At 44.7% G+C, this 21,827-nt stretch overlaps 1 protein-coding gene and 1 long non-coding RNA gene across 2 annotated transcripts in view; one reads left to right on the top strand and one right to left on the bottom strand.

Annotated features, from left to right (window-relative positions):
• The window catches only part of LOC146829095 (uncharacterized), a 157,768-nt gene that overhangs the window by 79,803 nt on the left and 56,138 nt on the right, over positions 1-21,827 (top strand). The window lies entirely within an intron of this gene.
• The window catches only part of NOX1 (NADPH oxidase 1), a 75,676-nt gene that overhangs the window by 3,846 nt on the left and 50,003 nt on the right, over positions 1-21,827 (bottom strand). The window contains exons 10-12 of the mRNA XM_085607733.1: positions 13,477-13,639; positions 11,309-11,455; positions 10,918-11,042 (exon numbers count right to left, since the gene is read on the bottom strand). Of these exons, the coding sequence (XP_085463859.1) occupies positions 10,918-11,042; positions 11,309-11,455; positions 13,477-13,639 (435 nt within the window). The remainder of the gene's footprint in view (positions 1-10,917; positions 11,043-11,308; positions 11,456-13,476; positions 13,640-21,827) is intronic.

Below are 21,827 nucleotides of genomic sequence, written 5' to 3'. Positions count from 1 at the left end.
CAATGCATGATGCATACTGCATCACACATAGAAAAAGGAAAATGCACCTTTTGGATTGTTTTTTTGGAGGCACCCTTGCAGCAAGGCGCAAGGGTGCAGGTATTGGTGCTAGGCTGCTATAAGTGCGCCAGCGCTGGGAGAGAACTGAAGAATGCCATAGGTTATTAGATATGGTACGTTTTAGCCCTCACCAATTCATGCAACAGTGCAGCAACTTGCCTTGCTACACCGCGTTGCATGAATTCTTAGGGCCATATTTATCAAGAGTTGTGTTGCTTTCGCACAAGCCTTGAGATTAGATTTATCAAGCCACGCAGGCCCGGAGTGGCTTGATAAAGCCAGAGTAACGCAACGCAGCACAAATCGCTGAGTTACTGTTCCCCGGGAGACGTGGGTGTTCCTGAGCAAAACCCATGGATTTTGACACATTCACAATTCAGTTAGATATGGAAATGTGCCAAAACTGCTACTCCTCCCAGGAAAGCTGCAATAAGGAGAAATATGTTTATTTCTCCTGTTTTTTTCCTCCTTCTACGTGTGCTTCATTCTGCAGCATACAAAGAAAGAGGAAAATGCCTCAGACGATTGTTCTTACAATTCTGCCAACGACGCAGGCACCCTTGCACCATGGTGCAAGAGCGCCTGTGTTGGCGCTAGACAGCACACTGTGCGCCAGCGCTTGGAAAAAGTAGGATTGCACCATAGAGTGTTAAATATGGTGCATTTCTGCCCTTTCCCTATTACGCAGCGCAGCAAGGTGGCTTGCTGCGCGATATAACGATAAATATGCCTTTACAGTTACTACATCAATGTGCCCTTAGCTAGAATTATTGCTTATGGTCTCGTAGAAGCTGTAAACCAAGTGGGAGCTGAAATAACAAAACAAAGCGGCCTGTGGGTACAAAGTAGAAAACAGTGGTCGCGGATGGTAAAGACGACTGTTGGTAGAAGGTGCGACAAAGCTCTAATTTCTCATTGGTCCGTCAATTGAGTTCAGCTAATGTGGACAGCTATGTGTCACATCTTCATCCCTCCATCTCCTTTGCCAGCAGTGGGGGAAGTGCTGCCATTCCCAAAAGATGGGCAAGATAGCTTGCTAAGTACTAAGGGGTAGGCGCTGATATCCCGCTAAGCTAGATATCTATATTTTAATTCAAGTCCCGCCTCTCGCTGGAAAATAATGTTTTGTTGATTTTTCAAATCGAAACTGGCACCAATTATCTCCAGTCACCATGAAATGGATATAATAATCTGATATTCACAGATGTTTTAGAAGTCCGTGAATGTGCGTTTGATTTTTTAGATATCATCTGCACAGGTTTTTGGGGCATGAGAACATTAGTGAGTTGGTGACATTCCCTCAGAATGGTCTCCCAGAAATCCTCATCCCCGACTTAATCTGTGTGGCCAGTCCTCAAACTCTGGCTATATTCAAGAAAAACCTTGAAGACAAGCTTCTTCACAGAAGTTTTCCATTGCCACCTCGTAATCTCTAGGATTAACCCCATCCTCAAAAAAGGGGCACGGCCACTATAAATTCAGTTTTTAAAAAAAAGAGCAGCTGGGAACAGAGCATTCGTTATAGGATCAACAACCCACTGCTAGTGTGGATTTTTGATCACCCAAGTAGGGGTTTTGCTAACTTAAGAACGGCCTCAAATACATCAGCTCCAGAAGTGGCAACCTGGCCTAAACCAGCAATTTACAAAACCGTTTCATAAACTGCACACTTACAATCCTTAGAAGCTTATGAAACAACTTACCACTAAAACACCAAAGCACAAAGTTAACAATTTACAACAACCTGCTGGGAGACTTCATGAAATGCCCCTACTAGGTAAGATTGGAAATGAGGCGACAAGGCAGTTTGGTGAGGGAACATTTCACCTGTCGGTTGCCAGCCTAATTCCAAGTTTGACAATAGTGAAAAGGCCCGATCACCTCGGGCCCCTGTTGAAGTGCATTGCTGGTCTCAGCACATTTTCCAGTGGGCAACAGCCACTTCACTAGAAAGCGCCACAACTGTTGACACTTACCAGCAGTGCTTTAAATGGGCCGGTACTCACCGGTACCGAGTACCGGCACTTCTTAAATTTATCACTGTGAGTACCGGCACTTCTCTGCTGCCTTGGAGAGTACCGGTACTCATGACAAGGTAGGTTTAGTGGCTGTGAGGGCTGGTGAGCAGGAGTGGAACTTGTCTCTGGCAGCAAATGCGCCGCTTCTGTCTCCAGTCTCCGATCTGAGCCCCAGCTGAGCTATTCAGCAGGGCGCAGTTGAATAATGTTCGGTGCTCACCATCACGCTGTGCTTGACAAAGCAGGGTCGCGATTCATTTTACCTGCTAGTGTGCACGTGTGATTTTCAAATCACAGCATTTGAGGTAGGGTAAAGTCCGTGCAGGGTAATACTTTAAGCATAAACATTTTATCAGGGGCAAGGGCGGATTCTCACACTTCCAGTTCTCTCTCTGGATCAGACTGTGCATAGAAGGCTTTCTTATGCCAAAGAAGCTGAAAACTAGCGCCGCCAACCCTGTGTTTTCCACACATTCCTAACACTTTCCTTTAGATGCGCCTGGCTCCCTTCTTGCTCTGTCACACTGTTGTGGAGGAGCCATGTCCGGTCAGCGCCCAGGCTGTGGCAGGATGTTGCATTTCCTGCCTGCCAGCCGGGGCCCAGGGCACCCAGGAATTCCCCTGCTACATGAAGTTAAAGGAGGAAGCCGCTGTTCCAGAATCGATCACCTGCTCACCTCCTCCTGACCTGGACTGTGCTATTGCTGTGCCCAGCAGAGCCCAACTTCTGCCGCAGACTCACCACGCCAGCGCTGCCTTTTGTCTAAATTAGCAGTTTTGCTGATTTTTTAGTAGTGCCAAGTGTTTAACATCCCTGCTTGACAGTGACACCAGGAAGCAGCACCCTTTATTTTCTAAGCATAGTTAGACTTGCTAAGTCAGAGATGTCATGTGATTATTGTTCCAGCTGGAGAGAGGTCAGAGTTTTCTCCACTGGCAGTTTTCACTCTGACCATTAAGTAGTGTAGAGAGTTAATATGCCTCCTTCAAAAAAGCATATTGTATTGTACTGTATTGTATGTGGATAGCTCAGTGGGTTGCTACTTTTGTCACAGAGAGCCCTTCGTTACATGTGGTTCAGCCGCACCTGAAGCTGAGGTTGGGGTGGAGGGCGCTGATTGAATAATAGCTTCAAAAGAACCTACTGCAGAGTTTGACTTCCTTGTTGCTTAAATGAGTGTGATTTCTGATATTTGTCTATTTCCATTGACTTCATACCAGGATTATGCTCGCAAAAAAGTGCCACTCTAAGTGTTACACATCTAGTTGTTGCCTGACTCTCGTAAATCCACTGAATCTATAAAAAAATGCCACACATAAGCAATCTGAAACATTAGCAGCTATACTCAAATGGGTGTCTTTTCTGATATTTATATGATTCCCTCGTCTTCATTGCTTAATTTTGCTAGTGAGAAGGTGTCACTCATAGTCGTTGAAATGTCACTCATAATTACAATGCAAATAGGAAAATGTCACAAAGCAGACTGAAACCTTGGCAGCTATTGGGTCCATTCAGGCCCTGTGCTGTCATCCACATTCACACTATCGTCTGCATTTGCACAAACACAGGAATCAAGGCAGTCCCCTTGCAGTGGCAATTAAAAAAGCCAGGGTGAAGAGTCTAACATGGCTTTTAACATACCGGAGTCTTTTGTGTGTCTGCTTATGTTTGTGTATTTGCCTACATTTGCATGCCTGTTTTTTGTAAGAAAAATGGGTGGCACTTTGTGTGTACATGCAGGGACATCTTAAGGATTTTGGGGGCCCTGGGCCAAACATATTTTGGGGGCCCCTGTTGAGAACAGCTTTGAATTTATGATCCAATTTGAGCCCCTGTTTCCCACGCAGTTTCTGCTTCCTCAGCTGCATTAGCGATCCAGTTTGCATCATAGGCATTAGCCTATATATTCCTGATGCAAACAGACGCGTGCAGCTGACAGCAGTAGGATTTAGTGTTTCCTGCCCTGCTACTAGGCTTTTAATACTTTTTAAATTGTATATTGTGGCTGAATTACTCTGTGCTTTTTAACAATTTCTTCTACCTACACGCACTTGCACTTTACTTGATTCTGCTTGCCTGCACCTCCTTAGCTGCTCCGATTTGCATCTCGCTTTTTCTCCAGTCCTGGTCCGCCGTGGCTGATACGCCGATTGTGCAGAGGGCTGGGGCTACTATCGGGCTCCTCACTTCCGCCCCGTAGTTTCCGCTTCCTCAGCTGCGTTACCGGTCCAGTTTCATCAAAGGCATTAGCCTCTATATTCCCGATGCAAACGGACGCGTGCCTTCGGCACGCCGCTGGTGTGCCAAAGGCAAGGCCCTCTGCGTCCGTCAGCATCCCGGAGGCGTCTGGCTCTGGCCATGCCGCCCAGTTCCCCTCCGGTGAGTTTCTTCCACTATATTACAATAGGGAAAAACTGCTTAGCCTTAGGCAGCTACCATTATATCAGTGTACAGCCACTGATCCGAGCTTGGAGGTAGACTTTCGATGCAATAAGTGCAACTGGTCTCTCCTCCAGCCTAGGAAACTCGCACCCAAGATCCACCCACGCAACAATAAGTGTAAAAACAATAAGAAAACAGAGGACTTAAAGGCCACCCTTTTAAATTGTCGCTCTATGCAAATGCATGAACCACACATTTATGACCTACTTTTAGACGAACAGCCTGATCTTTTATTTCTCACTGAGACCTGGCTGTCTATAGCCTCCAACCCTACTATCACCTTGGCCATCCCTACGGGATATAAAATCTTTAGGAGAGACCGACAAAGTGCAAAAACAACAATTGATGGACAGAATGCAGAACAATGTCATACATTCACCCCAGTACAGAGATCTGGGCCTAAATCCATCGTTTTTTTGCTCACCATGCCATTCCAGTTTGAACCCAGCCATATGCAAATCAGTCTTGGCCCTGTGCCCCATGGGAACAGTCCAGTCCGAACTGCCTAGCCAGGTCCTCCCTGGACTGGAAACAAGCATCCTAGGACCGGTTTCGGGCTTTCAGCCCTCGTCAGCCAGGATAGCTTGATTCCAGTGGCATGGAGAGCAAGGGACTCACGTCTGAGCATATCCTTCCCACTCGGGGTGACAAATGCAAAAACAACAATTGATGGACAGAATGCAGAACAATGTCATACATTCACCCCAGTACAGAGATCTGGGCCTAAATCCATCGTTTTTTTGCTCACCATGCCATTCCAGTTTGAACCCAGCCATATGCAAATCAGTCTTGGCCCTGTGCCCCATGGGAACAGTCCAGTCCGAACTGCCTAGCCAGGTCCTCCCTGGACTGGAAACAAGCAGCTGCGTTACCGGTCCAGCCTAGGAAACTCGCACCCAAGATCCACCCACGCAACAATAAGTGTAAAAACAATAAGAAAACAGAGGACTTAAAGGCCACCCTTTTAAATTGTCGCTCTATGCAAATGCATGAACCACACATTTATGACCTACTTTTAGACGAACAGCCTGATCTTTTATTTCTCACTGAGACCTGGCTGTCTATAGCCTCCAACCCTACTATCACCTTGGCCATCCCTACGGGATATAAAATCTTTAGGAGAGACCGACAAAGTGGGAAGGGGGAAGGTGTCACCATAATTTACAATTAAAAACTAGACTGCTCTCCCATACCAATGGAAAACATCGAGGGTGCAGAGTCCTTAGGCTTCTGCTGTACCTTATCCCCCCATCATAGCATAGCTGTTTTTCTGATTTACAGACCTCTCGGTTCAATTGGAAATGTTATTACTACGCTTAATACAGCCACCACCTCCCTGGCCTTAAAATACAACAACTGCCTTATTCTGGGAGATTTCAATATGTATATGGACAATGGAAAAGACCCTCAAACAATTTTCTTGTTGGGGACGCTGCAGGCCTGCAACATGTTTCCATCTATTTCTTCGGCCACCCATGAGAAGGGCCATACCCTAGACCAAATCTTTCACAACTTTGACATATAAGCAAGCCTACCTCTTCCCATTACCTGGTCTGACCACCTCCTATTAAAATGTGTCATTCCCAACTCTGCCACAGCCCCTTGGGCTAACATAGGGCAGAGGGTCCCTAATTACAGAACGTTCCATAAAATATCCATCCCGATGTTAGCAGATGCCCTCGGTTGTTCCTCACCGGAGCTGTCTGGCTGCCCCGACTCGGACACCCTCTCAATAGATTCATGGCTCCGTACCAACATTGGCACAGTGGTAACGGTTGTTTCCCGCTCCTCAAAGAGGTCGGCCTCACCAGCTCCATGGTTTAACGGTTCCCTCAGATCTAGCAAAATAAATTGTAGAAAAATGGAACGGAAATGGCGTAAATCCTATCTACCTGAGCACAGGCAGGTGTAAAAAGACACCTTAAAAGCTCATTACATTCTTGTGAAGGCAGCCAAGAAAAACGTCTTTCAAACCAAAATAGAAAATGACCAAAATAAGAGTAAGGAAATCTTTAGCATAGTTACATTCTTTACCATCCCGAAAGCAGGCACAAAGGAAAGGCCATGTACGGAAGAATGGTCTAAGCAAATAGCTCAATTCTTCTACAAAAAGATCTCCGTGATCCAACAAGCCTTCAGTAACATCTCAGAGGAAGAACTGACCTTCTACCTTAGTTCCAATAGCAAATTTCACCTCTTGGATCCTCCATCTTTATTTGTTTTCCCTGAGTTTTAGCTTGAAGAGTCACTGACCCTTCTCCAAAGCATTAAGTCTGGCTCTCCTACCGACCCATGTCCAGTGAATATCCTGAACCTATTAGCTCCCACCAGAAACCCCACGGTAAACCAGCTCTTTAATGCTTCCCTCTCCTCAGGCAACATGCCGAAATTATGGAAGAATGCTAAGATTCTTCCACTGATAAAAAAAGGCTAACGCCAAACTGACGGACCCTGCCAACTACAGGCCAATCTCCCTTCTTCCGGCCCTCTCCAAAGTATTAGAAAAGCATGTAAACAAGACCCTCCAAAAACACATTGATGATGGGAAGCTCCTTCATGAGTCCCAATCCGGTTTTAGGGCTAACTACAGTACGGAGTCCGCTCTCCTAGATGTGACTGAATTTCTCAAGGGTAAGCTGGACCAGGGAGGCAAGGCTGTTCTGATAGTACTCGATTTGTCAGCGGCCTTCGATACGGTCCCACATGAGAGGCTCCTGGAGAGACTTGCTAACATCGACCTGGGGGGCCACCTTTACATGGATGTCATCCTTCTTGGCAAATAGATCTCAGGACATCTGGCTCCCACCTTTCTCACCCCAGTTTCGGACATGAATGTAGGTGTCCCTCACGGCTCCATTCTCAGTCCTACCCTTTTTAATATTTATCTATCCCCCCTTGCATTTCTGGTAGAGGAAGAGAGCGTCAAAATTGGTTCCTATGCTGATGACACTCAGCTGATTTTTACATGTGAAAAAGGAACCGACTTTGACGGTACAGTGATTAGGTTTTGCCTCACAAAGGTTTTTAACTGGCTTAAGATCAATCCTGACAAAACTGAAGTTATTTTCTTCGGTAATCCAGAAACGCCTGACTGGAGCTCTTGGTGGCCAAAAGATCTGCTGCCCCCGCCCACGGAAAAGGAGAAAGTCATAAACGTAGGAATTGTCATAGACAAGACACTCTCCATGCGTTTCCAATTCAAAATCTAACTAAAGCTTGCTTTGGCATACTCCGGATGCTAAAAAAATTCCTGCCACTGTTACCGCATGAGAGTAGAAAGATCGTGGTGCAGGCTCTGGTGATATCAAAGCTTGACTATGTCAACAGCTTGCACCTCGGTCTTCCCAAAACCCTTATCCAGCGCCTACAAGTAGTACAAAACGCGGCGGCCTGTGCCAGCCTGAGACGTAAACCCAGATCTAGTATGAGCCCTATTCTTAAGTCTCTACAATGGCTCTGCATAAAAGAACGGATCAACTTCAAAGCGATGACCATCTTCTTTAAAGCTTTCCACAGCTTAGGAGCTGGCTACCTAAATAAGCGCATTAATCACTGCACAACATCTAGACCCCTAAGATCTTCCAATGCCTACCTGGCCATCGTGACTAAAATATGCCGTGCCCGCACTGGAGGCAGATCCCTCTGCTTTCTAGGCGCAAAATTGTGGAATAGACTCCCTGAGTCTCTGAGACTAACCACAGACCTACTCTCTTTCTGGAAGAACTTAAAAACCTGGCTTTTTAATAACTGATGGGTCTTTTACGCACGTTTTCCTCCCGCTTTCATGTGCCAGGACACTCTAGTCTGAGTGGCTGCGTGCTTTATTAAATATATTATTTCATTTAATTTCATTAGGTCCCTGACAGTGCAAAGGAACTCTCGTCCAAATTCTAAGGGCCTTATTTATGAGACCTTGTTTCACTTTTATGCCGCCGGTGCGTCACTTTTTGTGACGCACCGGCAGCGAAAAAAATGTGCCATGTTGCGCCCTATTTACAAAGTGACGCATCTAGGCAGATGCGCCACTTTGTAAACCCCTGTACCACATTATACCTGAGCCAGGTATAATGTATGCAGGGTGGGTGTTCCCCCGCAAAAAGCCTCATAGAAGTGGCACATTGAAATCTATGAGAACTCAGTGCGCCACTTCTAGGAGGCCATTGCGTCAATATCTTACACTTGCCTCACAGCAGGTGTAAGACTGATGCAGGCCCTTTCACATGGGGCTTGCCCCATGAGAAAGGACACATTGCTGGACTTGCGTCTATTTTCAGACACACCCCAGCAATGCATCACTTTTGCGCCTACAGATACGCCAGAATTACTGAAGTATCTGTAACTCCTTGCGACATACAGTAAATATGATGCATCCGTCATGTCACAAGGAGGGTGCACTAAGAAGTGACGCATCCCTGTTTTCACACAGCAGTGCATCACTTCTCATAAATAAGGCCCTAAATGTGTTTACATCTAATATTTAGGGATATGTATGTGTGTTTTCAATATTGTAACACAGCAGCAGCTCACCAATATTACTGCAAATAATCTCTGTGACGCCCTCTCATTTCTTATATGTTAGGCCTTGTTTTGATCTAAAAGAAACTTTTTTTCTGTATATTGCATGAAACATAAACACAACATTTCTCAGCAAGATGGTTGTACTAGACTATCACACATCAGGCACATAAAACATAAATTAAAGGAAAACAGTATTTAAAACAATCCGTTTAAGAAATAATCAAGGTCATTAGGGCAAAACTCTGGAGAACAGAGCTGACTCTCAGGGGGCCCCTGAAAGGCTGGGGCCCTGGGCCAGAGCCCACTTTGCCCATGCATTAAAACGTCTCTGTGTACATGTCTGCTCGGTGACAAAGGTTAATACATAACGTAGTAGAGAGGGTTAGTGGGTGAGTGAGTAAGTAAGTAAGCAAGGGTGGATGTATGAATGGATGGATGAGTGGATGGATGAGTGAGTGAGTGAATGGATGGATGGGTGAAAGAGGGTGGATGATTGGATAAAAGGGCGGATATGGGTGGATAAGTGAAAGATTGGATGGATGAATGAAAGGGAGGGGGGATGGATGAAAAGGTGGATGAGGGATGAGTGAAAGGAGGGATGGAATGAAAGGGTGGATGGTATAAAGGAGTGAAAGGGTTGATGGATAGATGAGAAAAAGGATTGATGGATGAGCGAAAGTGTGGCTAAAGAGATGTATGAGTGAAATGATGAATGGATAGGTCTAAAGATGGATTGATAGATTTGGATATGAAGGTTGGACAGACGGAATGGTGAAAAACTGAAGGATGGATGAAAAACTGAGTAGACAACAGAATGTAAAGAGTAAATGATGGACATCAGCAGGTAAATGGTAGGATGAAAGGATGAATGGATAGATCGATGGAAGAGACACAAGATATCTTCTGGGGAGGGTCATGATGATTTGCTTGATTTGCTTGGTGCCATAAGAGCTTTGGTTCGAAGTGGGGTTATTTTCAGTTTCTTCCTACTCACATGCCCAATAAATATATAGTATTGTGCCAAACAGCATTTAACAGTATGGCATTATGAAGGTGCAACTATTGCAAAAAAAGGACATTTTAACATATTATCGCATTTCTCTCATTTTGTGTAAAGAGTTAACCTGCTTTGTTTATATACTCACAATTATGTGTTTTGTTGTGTGCTGCAACTATTATAGAAGTTGTTAAGTATCATTTTGTCTTGCCCTTAGCCCCGCCCACTCACTACACCTCTAGCTCATTTTAATGAGTACCTGCACTTATTTTTTCCCATTTAAAGCACTGCTTACCAGCCTCGGGCCGCTTGAGCCAGGAGTGTGAACGCCCTCTGGAATGATACACGGACCCAGCTGTATAGCCCGGCATCCGAGAGTCCTTGGCAAACGCCTGCCCTCCTTTCACCATGTGTGAATGGGGCGGTTTTAATTTCCGAAGATCCTACAACTCGATTCTTTTAAGAGTTCATCGTCCATTGCCCTGAATCTGACATTTTTTCTAAGCACTTATACAATACTAACACGCGCAGGCGGAGAGGTGATCTCTCGCAGCTCCTCCCTAGGTGGCAACAGTGGTTAAACAGTTCACAGGTCCCCCCCCTCCCCCCCCCCCGATAGGACAATGTAAGAAGGCACAGGGAGCCTCTTGCTATGTGGCTTAACGGCTAGAGCGGACGCCTTTCAGCTGGGGAACCAGGTTCGAGTCTGGCGGGAGGCTCCTGTGATTCTGGGCAAATCACGTCATCTCCCGTGCCTAGAAATGAATGTGTCGGTAATGCAACGGGTGCTCATGTAAAAGGCGCCCCGATACCTTCGGTCGACTTCGTGCTCTATAAAACTGCAACAAAAAAAGTGCCCGCATCTGTAGATGGCTTCTCACCTGGGGTGCTCTTCTGCGACTGCAGCAAACTCCTTATTCCAGTCAGGCCGGCCGTAGGAGGTTTTCTGCTTGAGGCCTGTGACTGCGTCAGTGGCGTTGTCAAAGTTGATTACAGCATGCCCGGCCTAGAAGGAAAGAGGGCACTCGGGTCACTAGGCGTGTCAGTAAAAGGCGTTTCAGCATCACCCGCTAATTATTGTCAGTTTATGACTCGACGCTCATCTCACAGAACTTCAGGAAGTCGCATTCCTTTCCTCACAGGTAAAACTGGTAATATTTGACTAGGCGCTTAGGTGCCTGGGAATTTTTGGGCTTGGAGACTGGTTATACTGCTATCTTTTGTTCATCCATTTCCGCATACTCCCTATTAGCGTACAAAAGGGTGACTCACAAGGCTGTTGTCCCAGCTGGTGAGGAAGAGTCTATAGTTCAGAAATCCCGCTTTGCCGGACGAGTCCATCTCTTCCTCCAGGGAGGCGAGGAGGTCAGCAAACCAGGCGAAGGCGCTTGTCTCTCTGCAGATCCAGTAGAAATAAATCTGTGGTCCAATTAGAGAGAAGCAAAAGAAAGATGCAGCACGTAAGAACCAGCAACAGTCAATAGCAGGCAAAAATACGCCGTGTTACACGATTAATGCAGAGTATTCACGTTACCTTGGAGGAAAGTTCCAGAACTTTGGAGAATGTTTGCAAAGGAATAGGGCAATGAAGAGCTCTTTAAGGCAGCCCAGCGCCATGCACCCTCCTTTGCACCCCACAGTACAAAGGTGTGTGCATGTTGTCTAGAATAGGCTTTGCACTGGTACCCTCCAGTACAAAATCTTAAGCTTGCACTTTTTTCTTTTAACATTCTTCACATCATAGGTGTACTGTACGGTGTGGCACACATTCAATGTTTGTAATGCTACGAGAAATTCAAACATTCTTCTGGCTTTGAGCATGCCTCAAGGAGGTGTTATGTCTTTTATTCAAAGCAAGGCCTGTCAAGCTTTGTGGATCTGGCATTGCATCAAAGCAACGGGTGGTAGAGCCGGAATGCCTAAAAGCACCCATGGAAGGCATCCTTGACGCAATGTACCACAAAGCGCTACAAAAAGAGCAACCTTACAGCACAAAAAAATGTTTTGTGCTGGAAAGTAAATATCAAGACTTGTACTACTTTGTGTGACTTGATAAATCTGCCCCTTTGTCTGAAACTCTCAAAAACCCAACAAATGCGAGTCTATTTATGCGAAGATTTGAAATAGTTCATGTTTTTGTATGCTAGTAGTTTCAAGACTGTTGGAAGGTGCCGAAAGTATAAAGATTTTTTTTTTTTTAATGTATATTCTTCACACTCTTGAAAAGCTAACACCGACGCTAGGCAGGGTAGCATACACTAATGTCAAGGAGAAAATTCCACAGCTGCTGGAGAAGTAGTGGGGTGCACCTGTCTGTATAGTAGTGAGCAGGCTTGCAAAACGAGTGATCTAAGTTTTCAAAGTGCAGTTAATGGGGCCTCTCCTGAGAATTGTTTTAATAACAGAAGGTAAATTCGACATTTTCCCCAAAATTTGTTGTGAATTTTTTATGTTGAATGAGTTTTTTTGTTCATCTAGTCTCAGCCCACCCCTTCCACACCTCAAGGTTTTCAACAGAACCACATACAATGACACTAGGACAATAAATAAGCAACACACATCAAATGATGAAGACATCTGGATTTTTCTGCAACATAAGCATTGGCGTAACAAAAGTTTAAGGGGGCCCCCCTGCAATGTACACAGAGGGGCCCCTGACCTGGATTGAATACAGAGCGCCCAGGTTTTATTATTGGGCTGAGGGGACCCCCCCCCCGCACCGCAGGGGATGCGGGAGCCTGTGTTACGCCCCTGAACCGAAGACTAAAATAGAAAAGGTGAGAAGGTTTTATAGACACTAAGCAAATGATGCAATAGAGAGAAGCCAGAGTTAATACCACAGCAAGCACCCAACAGAGTTCTTCTGATGTCTACTTAGCCTGCCTGAGGTTTTTGTTTAATAAAAGTAGGACTTAAAGCTCCATGAATTTTCAATCCACGTGTTCTTTGTAGTCCTTGCTGCCGAAAGAGGTGCATAACTCAAAAGGTTGCACATGCGATATTGGTGTGAAAGACTGCCTGGGGTATAGATCATCTGCAAGTTCTTTTATCAACAGCACTATCGCTTCATGATCATAGCACTTGGTACCTAGACAAAGGGAAGGACTAGCCTGCACATGGACTGTCCCCTAATCAGTTACACGCTCTCCAGACATAACTTCAACTTGACTTCTGAAATGACCCAGTCAAAATGAGAACAAATGCAACTAAAATGGTTAGTCCCAATTTCCAAGATAAGACTGTAGAACACCAGTATAAGCAACAGCCATATTCTCGTGGTTTCGTTTGACTTCTACGTACTGGAGAGTAATGCTCTCATTTTGGCTTCAAAGAGTGTGAGATGACCAATTTCATTGTCTTACATGACTTTCTCACAATGACATATGTACTACAGAACAAAAACAGTAGTACCATTAAATAAATCAAGACGACATGCACACCTTTTTTGTTTTGAGGTTCTGGTCGCTGCGTTGGAATTTGTACCAGATGGACTTCAAAATCGATGCAAAAGGCGTGACCCCAATCCCTGCTCCAACCAACATGCTGACTTCGTACTGGAAAACGTCTTCACTGGCTGTGCCAAAGGGGCCATCCACCTCAAGCCTGGCAGGGAAAGAAAGACTTCAGTAATGTCCATGCTTTTGTGTCTTTTTCGATCAGAGGGTCTCCACACTCCTTCAGAATAACTCATGAATGTAAAAATAACCCAATACATTTGATATTCAATTTCTGTCATAAGGCTACTAGGCAATGTTGCCTTTGTTGGGTTTAAAGTCTGTAAAGGAGGGTTGTATAGATCCTTATCTAGAACAGCAAAGGCACTTGTGATGACCTGGAAATGGGGAGAAGAAATGATCATGCGGCTTAGTATTGCGTCTATGATCATTGTGAGCTTCTTTAGACGACACTAGTCGAAACCGATGCCTATCTCCAAGGAATGCAACAAACAAATGATGGACGGAATGCTGACAATGCAGACATTCTCCCCCAGTCAAGAGATCTGGGTTAAATCCATCGTTCTTTTGCCCACTACGCCACCCCAGTTCAGACACGGCCATATGCAAATCAGTCTTGACCCTGTGCCTCATGGGAACAGTCCAGCCCGAACTGCCAAGCCATGTCTTCCCTGGACCGGAATCAAGCATCCTAGGACCGGTTTCTGGCTATCAGCCGTCATCAGCCAGGATAGCTTGACTCCAGTGGCGTAGTGAGCACGGGTCCCACGTCTGGGAATACCCATCCCACTTAGGGCGAAAAGCGTTGCAACAAACAAATGATGGACGGAATGCTGACAATGCAGACATTCTCCCCCAGTCAAGAGATCTGGGTTAAATCCATCGTTCTTTTGCCCACTACGCCACCCCAGTTCGGACACGGCCATATGCAAATCAGACCAGAAACCGGTCCTAGGATGCTTGATTCCGGTCCAGGGAAGACATGGCTTGGCAGTTCGGGCTGGACTGTTCCCATGAGGCACAGGGTCAAGACTGATTTGCATATGGCCATGTCTAAACTGGGGTGGTGTAGTGGGCAAAAGAACGATGGATTTAACCCAGATCTCTTGACTGGGGGAGAATGTATGCATTGTCAGCATTCCGTCCATCATTTGTTTGTTGTAACGCTTTTCGCCCTAAGTGGGATGGGTATTCCCAGACGTGGGACCCGTGCTCACTACGCCACTGGAGTCAAGCTATCCTGGCTGATGACGGCTGATAGCCAGAAACCGGTCCTAGGATGCTTGATTCCGGTCCAGGGAAGACATGGCTTGGCAGTTCGGGCTGGACTGTTCCCATGAGGCACAGGGTCAAGACTGATTTGCATATGGCCATGTCTAAACTGGGGTGGTGTAGTGGGCAAAAGAACGATGGATTTAACCCAGATCTCTTGACTGGGGGAGAATGTATGCATTGTCAGCATTCCGTCCATCATTTGTTTGTTGTATCTCCAAGGAATGCCTGTAAATTTTGTACCTGTACAACATTCAGTAGATGCAGATCTTACAAATGTGAACTTCTCACTTCTAAAGAGGTTGTCAATTTGTGTTTAACTGACATTGCCTTACACTTATTGGTTCACTTGTTAGACCATGAAGGTGGCATATAAGAGCTGCCCCTTTGAGGGGTGATTAATTAGCAAGGATTACATATTTTTACCGTGCAAACAAGCCTTGGGTTTTAATGCATTGTAACATTCATGTACTCTCCATATTTGACCATATTAAAGAAAAAAATATATAAAATTGATACGAAAGTTGGGTTTTATTTTTTTACATGTATATTGGTTCATTTTCAAAAAGACAGTCTAGGACTTCGGTCAATTTTTTTTTAGCTTTTGTATCAAGACCAACAGATGTATGTCTAAAATAGATATTAATTTAATGTACACATCCAATATGATTACACATTGTGATGATTAAAACAAAAAAATTCGCTTGTTTGAATGAGCTCGTTTATATTTGTGTTTGGAAATGATGGGCGCGCCATATTTAATGTCATGTTTTCTTTGTTGTGAGCAAAGTACATTAAGGAAGTGATATAAACCGTCGCCGTTGGTTCAATAGTTCAGAAGTGAGCTAGAGTATTTAATTTTTTCATACATTTCTTCCTGGTTCAGACATTATTGCTCAAGCTAAGCTTTAGTGCAGTCTGTGTCTCTATTTGACTAGTCGGGTTTTATGGTCCAACTACCATCTCTCTATGAACAGCTAAAAACGAGTAGCTATTACCCTTATCTAAGAGTGATGAAATGTTAAAGAATTGTAAATATTTGCTCTGAAGAAGTTGGTATTGGCTAATCAAAAATCTCAACTGTTGCATTGTTCCGCAAACAGCTATTGAAACTTTAAACACTGCGGTCTACTTAATAGTGCTTGGCAAAATGATCTTGAAGGTACATATTTTTCATCTCCAACATATTTCGTCGTTTATTTGCATTCATACAAGTACTACTCTTCAGAACGAAAAAAAAAAACCAAAAAAAAAAAAACACACCACTAAAAAGGCAAGACTACAGATCCCTTTTGTATTGACAAACTCGGATTTTACAAAATTACTACCACTATAATCAGTACCACAACCGTGTGTTTAGCCATTTTACAAGTCAAAAATTTCTTTGTCTCGTAAAAAGGATTATGTAATACTCTCTGAATCAAAAGTAGTCGTTCTGTTTGCAGTTCGGAAAGACGTGTATTAATGGTTTACGGTCGTAAACGTTTGTTCAGTTACCGACTTGAAACTGGAGTGAGAAAAGATTTGTGAGGAGGAAGCTTGAGATAGTTTTCTCTTTGGCTATCGTGCTGGTGGCCTCAGTAGGAGCAGGCAGTGGTCCAGAGGACTGTGCCTCCCAGGCCTCCATTCCTGTATTTGTAGCCAATCACCATGGGTCAACAATTGTGACCTGCCTGATTGATATTCATTAGGCAGGTTGTTTAGCACAGTTCGGGATCCAATCTGTTAGTACATAGGTCACATCACAAACTGCATTCGCATCTGCAACCCAGTTGGTGTGCAAATTGCACATTCTTGGTTTGGGAATGGGAAGAGTACATCTGGCCCTAAATGTTTTACCTCCATCATAAAATGCAAAAACATTGCCTTTGGAAGAGGAACTCGAAATACACAGTAATTAGTTTTCACAGTAGGTTACATCTTAGTAGTCTGGCTCTCACTCTTGGTTCAATTACCAAACAAACTCCAAATGTGGGCCACCACAAGCAATCAGATTTGTCTTCGCTTATACATGACAAAAAAGGTAAAGTGAGAAAGAGAAGGTCTTATAACAACCCTGGCAACAAATCAAACAGAAGCGAGGGATGGAGGTCTCCCTCTATTTTTATGACGAACAGAACAAAGAAAACTGACCCGCATACCATAGGCCTCACAGCAGAGCTTAATTTATAAAAGAATGAGTTCCAGTGTATAATGCTCTGCTCAGAAGCAAGCGGCCAGCACTAATAAATGTCAGTGCTCCAAATACCAAGGGCATGTAATCTTGAATCCACCTCATGCCTCTTTAATACACTACAGGACACTCCCTGCCCCTTTATCTCCATCTTGCAGGTTCCTACTTCCCCCTTTGTAATGTGTTTTCGTTCTCCCTCTTCCTCCTACTTTACCCTGTGTGTGTTTTCCCTCTCTTACCTCTCGATAAATGTCTGATGAGAAAAATAAGTGCTGGTCCCTGAAAAGGAGTGGCTGTGGTCCCCACGGGCAACCACCAGCTCAAATTAAGCACTTTCTCCCACAATTGCTCGGCTGCATCAGTTTCGTCTAGTGTTTTGAGAAAAAGCTTTTTGGGGTATTTATTGCAGGAAAAGGTACATACATACACACGAGTGAAGCTTTTAAAACAACTTAACAGTTTTGGTAAAAAAATATCAGGTTAAAAAATATGAACACCACAAATTCGTCTTGAGCAGGGAGGATGGTAGGAAAGTAAGAGATTCAATAGGAATTAGAGGACAGTTCACTGTTCAGTCAACAAGGGCACATAAATCAGTATTCCGGACATAAACATGAAAATGTCTGCTCACAATTTCAGATTTTCATTCACAAATTCATATTTTTTTTTTTTTTTTTTTTTTTTAAATTAGAGTAAGGTCATGTAAAAGTATAGAAAATCTGCCAAGAAGGGAGATATTTCCATATGAATAAATGTCACCTCGTGTTTTTTTCTCACGGAATTGGTCCATTCACATACATAAGGTGAACGTCACCACCAGTGGCATAGCAGGCCTTAGGCCACCAGCGGCGGCCCCTGCGTTTGCCACCTGCAGCGCATGATCGAAGAGCGCAAGGGGGAGGGCTGGTAATTCATGCAGCAGTGACAGCTGCAGGAAAGAGCCAAGGGGGGAGGGGGGGGGGGGGGGGGTCACCCAAATCTTGAACCCCCAAAACTGGTGCGACCTGGGGCGGTTCACACCCACCGCCCCCACCCCAGCTACGCCACTGGTCACCATGGTTATAAGTGTAGGTATTCGCCTCAAATTCCAATGCTTTTCACACATATTTGGGTCTTTGTACTTAGACCTAAATTATCCAGTCATAATTTGTGTCTATAGTGTATGAAGATGTACAGAAATATCAAGTTTCAGCAGATCGTGTGAGGAAAGGAAACACATGCGTGCAAAAAGGTTTGGCATATAAAGGAAAAGGTGCGCTTAAAATTTTTTGATCCATAAATTAATAATCTGCTTCCATAAATAGTAAACAAACCGTGGCTAGTCCAGCCAATTTAATACCATGCATTGTGAGCAAGGGAGTAGCCAGGAAACCATGAGCCACAAGAAACAAAATATCCTAACAAAGTTAGTGATCCTGACACTTTCTATTAAAGTGCCCATGGAATTATTCCCCTTAGTACAATGCTTTAAAATGATACTTTTTGCAGCATTATTTTAAAAGTATTTGGCAAAACTGCACATTTACCAGCATTAAATTAGTTTTCATTCTTTACTTTTTTTCTTTCCTATCCTCTATTTATTTCCTCCCCATTACTCCTTTTTATCTTCCTTTCATTCTGTCCATTCTTTTTTGTATTCCCCAAGTACACCTTTCTAGCTTTCTGCCCGTCTCAATATTCTGGTTTAATTTTTTTCTTTGCTGCTGTCTTCCCTTCTGTCCTTCCTTCGCCCCTTCTTTCCATCCTTCTTTAATTTTGTATTCCTTCCATTTATTCTCTTTTTCTGCTTTCCTTATTTTTCCCTTCCATCCGTCACTTCTACCTTTCTCTCCTTCCATCTTTTATTTTTTATTCCTTTGTTCCTTTTTTTCCTATTCTTCTTTCCAAACTTCATTCTTATTTATACATTTCTAAAGCGCCTGGTTACGCCACAGGTGTGTCCCTGCGCTATGTAGACTTGCTGGTAAGAGAACGGTGATATACACGTCCCTGGATTGTATACGGACGCGTTGATGCTGCCTTTGTCGTCATTAGGATGCAGAGGAGAATAGCCATGGTTTTTAGTTTTTTTCCTAAATGTAGTTTCACACGGTTCCATTCTTAGGGTTTCCAGGAGCTTGTTCCAGGATTTTGCCGCAAGGTATCTAAAAGATCTTGCCCCCATTCTTGTGGTCTGTATTCTTGGGACCTTTACTAATGCCCTGCCTTCTGATCGCAGATTGCGGCCAGGGATATAATATGTTATTAGAGGGTGCAGGTATCGTGGGCCTTTTTTTGCAAGAATTTTATGGCAGTAGCACATTGACTTGAGTTGAACTCTTTTTTTTCCACCGGCAGCCAGTTTAAATCCTCCAAGGCTTTTTTTGCAGAGGCTCTTTTCGGAAGGCTCAATACCATCCGAGCTGCCGCATTTTGCACCACCTGTAGCTTGGCTAGCCCCTTCTTTGGTGCTCCCAGGTACAGTACGTTCCCATAATCTAATTGGGAAAGTCACCAGTGAGTGCACTATGGTTTTCCTTGTATTAGGTGGTAGTAGGTCCAGAATTTTTCCTCAAGGTTTTTAGGGTGCCAAAGCACTTACCCACTACCTTCTGTATTTGTGCATCGAAAGACAATTTAGTGTCCAACCAAACTCCCAGATTATTAACTTCTGTGTTTGGGAGTAGGTACCGGGCCCAATGTTTCTGGCCACCATGCAGAGTGTCACGTTTACGCTGCCGGTTATTCACAGACTGCCTCCAGTACAGCATAGCAGGTTTTGGAACAATTCTACCTTTCATGACTACAATTCCCGGCAAGCTTTGCGAGTCATGCCCCATGTGACACTCACGCAACGCCAGTCGAGAGGTCAAAGAGGCAATGGAAAGACTTCCGCATTGCCGATAATTCCGTTGGAATGAGCCCTTCGCAGACTCTGCCCGAAAGCCACTGTGCGTGGGGCGGTAAGAGTGCAGAGGCACCTTTTTGCAGAACGATTAAGAGCGGAAGAAGAATTCCGCCACCTTGTTACGTTGCGCCCCACAGGCAGCGGTAACCAGATTGCTTTAGTCACAGTCAAGGGAAACGCTGCGCTAGTCCCTTGATTCCCCTAAACTCCTCTGTTGGCTGAGACCCGCATTCCGCGGTCTCGTGCAGAGGAGCCTTACGGTTCTCGGTCACTTGATCCCCCTCCCCCCCTATACTCCTCTGTTGGCTGAGACCCGCAGTCTCGTGCAGAGGAGCCTTACGGTTCTTGGCCCCTTGATCCCCCCCTAAACTCCTCTGTTGGCTGAGACCCGCAGTCTCGTGCAGAGGAGCAGGACCATACTTCCCGCTTTGGACAAAGGAGCCTTTTCTTGATATTTCTCGCTGGAGGTTCAGAGCAGACAAGTTGTCAGAAAGCCGGTTGATTCATGATTTCATGTGGGAAGTTGTGGTGAACAGTTCATACTGGTGATTTTGGTTGCACTCGACAAATATATCCTGGCAAAAAAATAAGAGGTAACTGTTCTTTGGTCCAGAAAAGCTCATCTACCCTTTTGTCATTTTGTCGTTTTAGCTCTACCATAGGAGAGAGGCTCGAAGAGGGTGTGTTGCCACTTTAGGTTAGGCATCTAGCCTCACTTCCAGGCACGTCGGTAGGTGGACAGGGTGGCAATAGAGAAAATTGGCTCCTGTACATTGTGACGAATGGTCAGAATGCATTCCATGATTTTTCTGTTTTTTAACGTAGTGTCCGGAGGTGAACTTGCCGCTGCCCTCAGCTCTCCATGTCCTAGGCGCTACCTTTTGCTTTTCAGGTGAGGGGTAGGACCTGTTAAAACACTATATTGCTTCCAGTCTGTTTCTCTGAATATTATTGGTAGCCTCTGTGTTCTTGCGGTGTTTGTCTTCTCCTCCGATCTCCCTCCCCGCAGTCCCTACCTTTCCTTCCCCCGCTCAATTACCCCAAAAGTCTGTGTTTTTTCGTAATGCCGGACTTGGGGTTGTCCAGAGGTGGGCCCCTTTAGAGCATCAACACAGTCCTGAGGATTCGGTACGGCGGAGCCTGACACAGAGGACCATATATTCGGTATTTTACCCACTATCATTACCTCTGTTTTATTCCCGTTCAACTTCAGGCAGTGACTGGCCATCGATTTTGCCACATCCTCTAAACACCTCAAGAAATTGGGCGCGGTCTGTTATTTCCCGAGAGTGTTACAATCAGCTGAGTATCATCAGCGTACGATACGATGGTAACCTGATGTTTTTCCACTAGCTCTGCCAGTGGTCCCACATATAGGTTGAATAACATGGGACTCAAGATTGATCCCTGTGGGACTCCCTGGGGCAGTAAGATACTCTTAGATATTTGTGATTGCTGCAGTACTTGAAAACTTTGTGACGATAGGAAGGATGTCATCCAGCGTAATGCAGTACTTTCTACACCACATTGCTCTAGTCTGGGCAAGAGCAGCCCATTGGAGACAGTATCGAAGGCCGCACTTAAGTTCAACAGGATTATTGCAGCTGTCTGTCCCGCGTCCACCCATTGTCTCATTGTGTCCGGAGCCAGTAACCGAGCGGATTCCTTGGAATGGGCAGCTCTAAAGCCAGATTGGAACGGATGTAATAGGTCATTTTTCTGTATATGGTCTGTTAGCTGTTTATTTACTAGTTTCTCTGCAATCTTCGTGACAAAAGGTAACAACGAGATTGGGCGTAAATTTTCTAAAACTGCAAAAGTTTTCTAAAACTGCTTGGTCTACGGAGGGTTTTTAAAATTTTATTTCCTCATCGGACGCACTATCGCTTGTTTACATCTATTAGGTACTTCCCCCTTCTGGAAGGAAGTACCTTCCCATTCTCTTCACTTTTTCATACTCTATTTTTTTTTTTTTGTACTTACGTTCCATCCTGCTTCCTTTCA

Source organism: Triturus cristatus, chromosome 5_2 (assembly GCF_964204655.1).
Source record: "Triturus cristatus chromosome 5_2, aTriCri1.1, whole genome shotgun sequence".
Taxonomy (NCBI): Eukaryota; Metazoa; Chordata; class Amphibia; order Caudata; family Salamandridae; genus Triturus; species Triturus cristatus.
The sequence above is the reverse complement of the archived record's forward strand: the minus strand, read 5'-3'. Positions and strand labels throughout refer to the sequence as shown.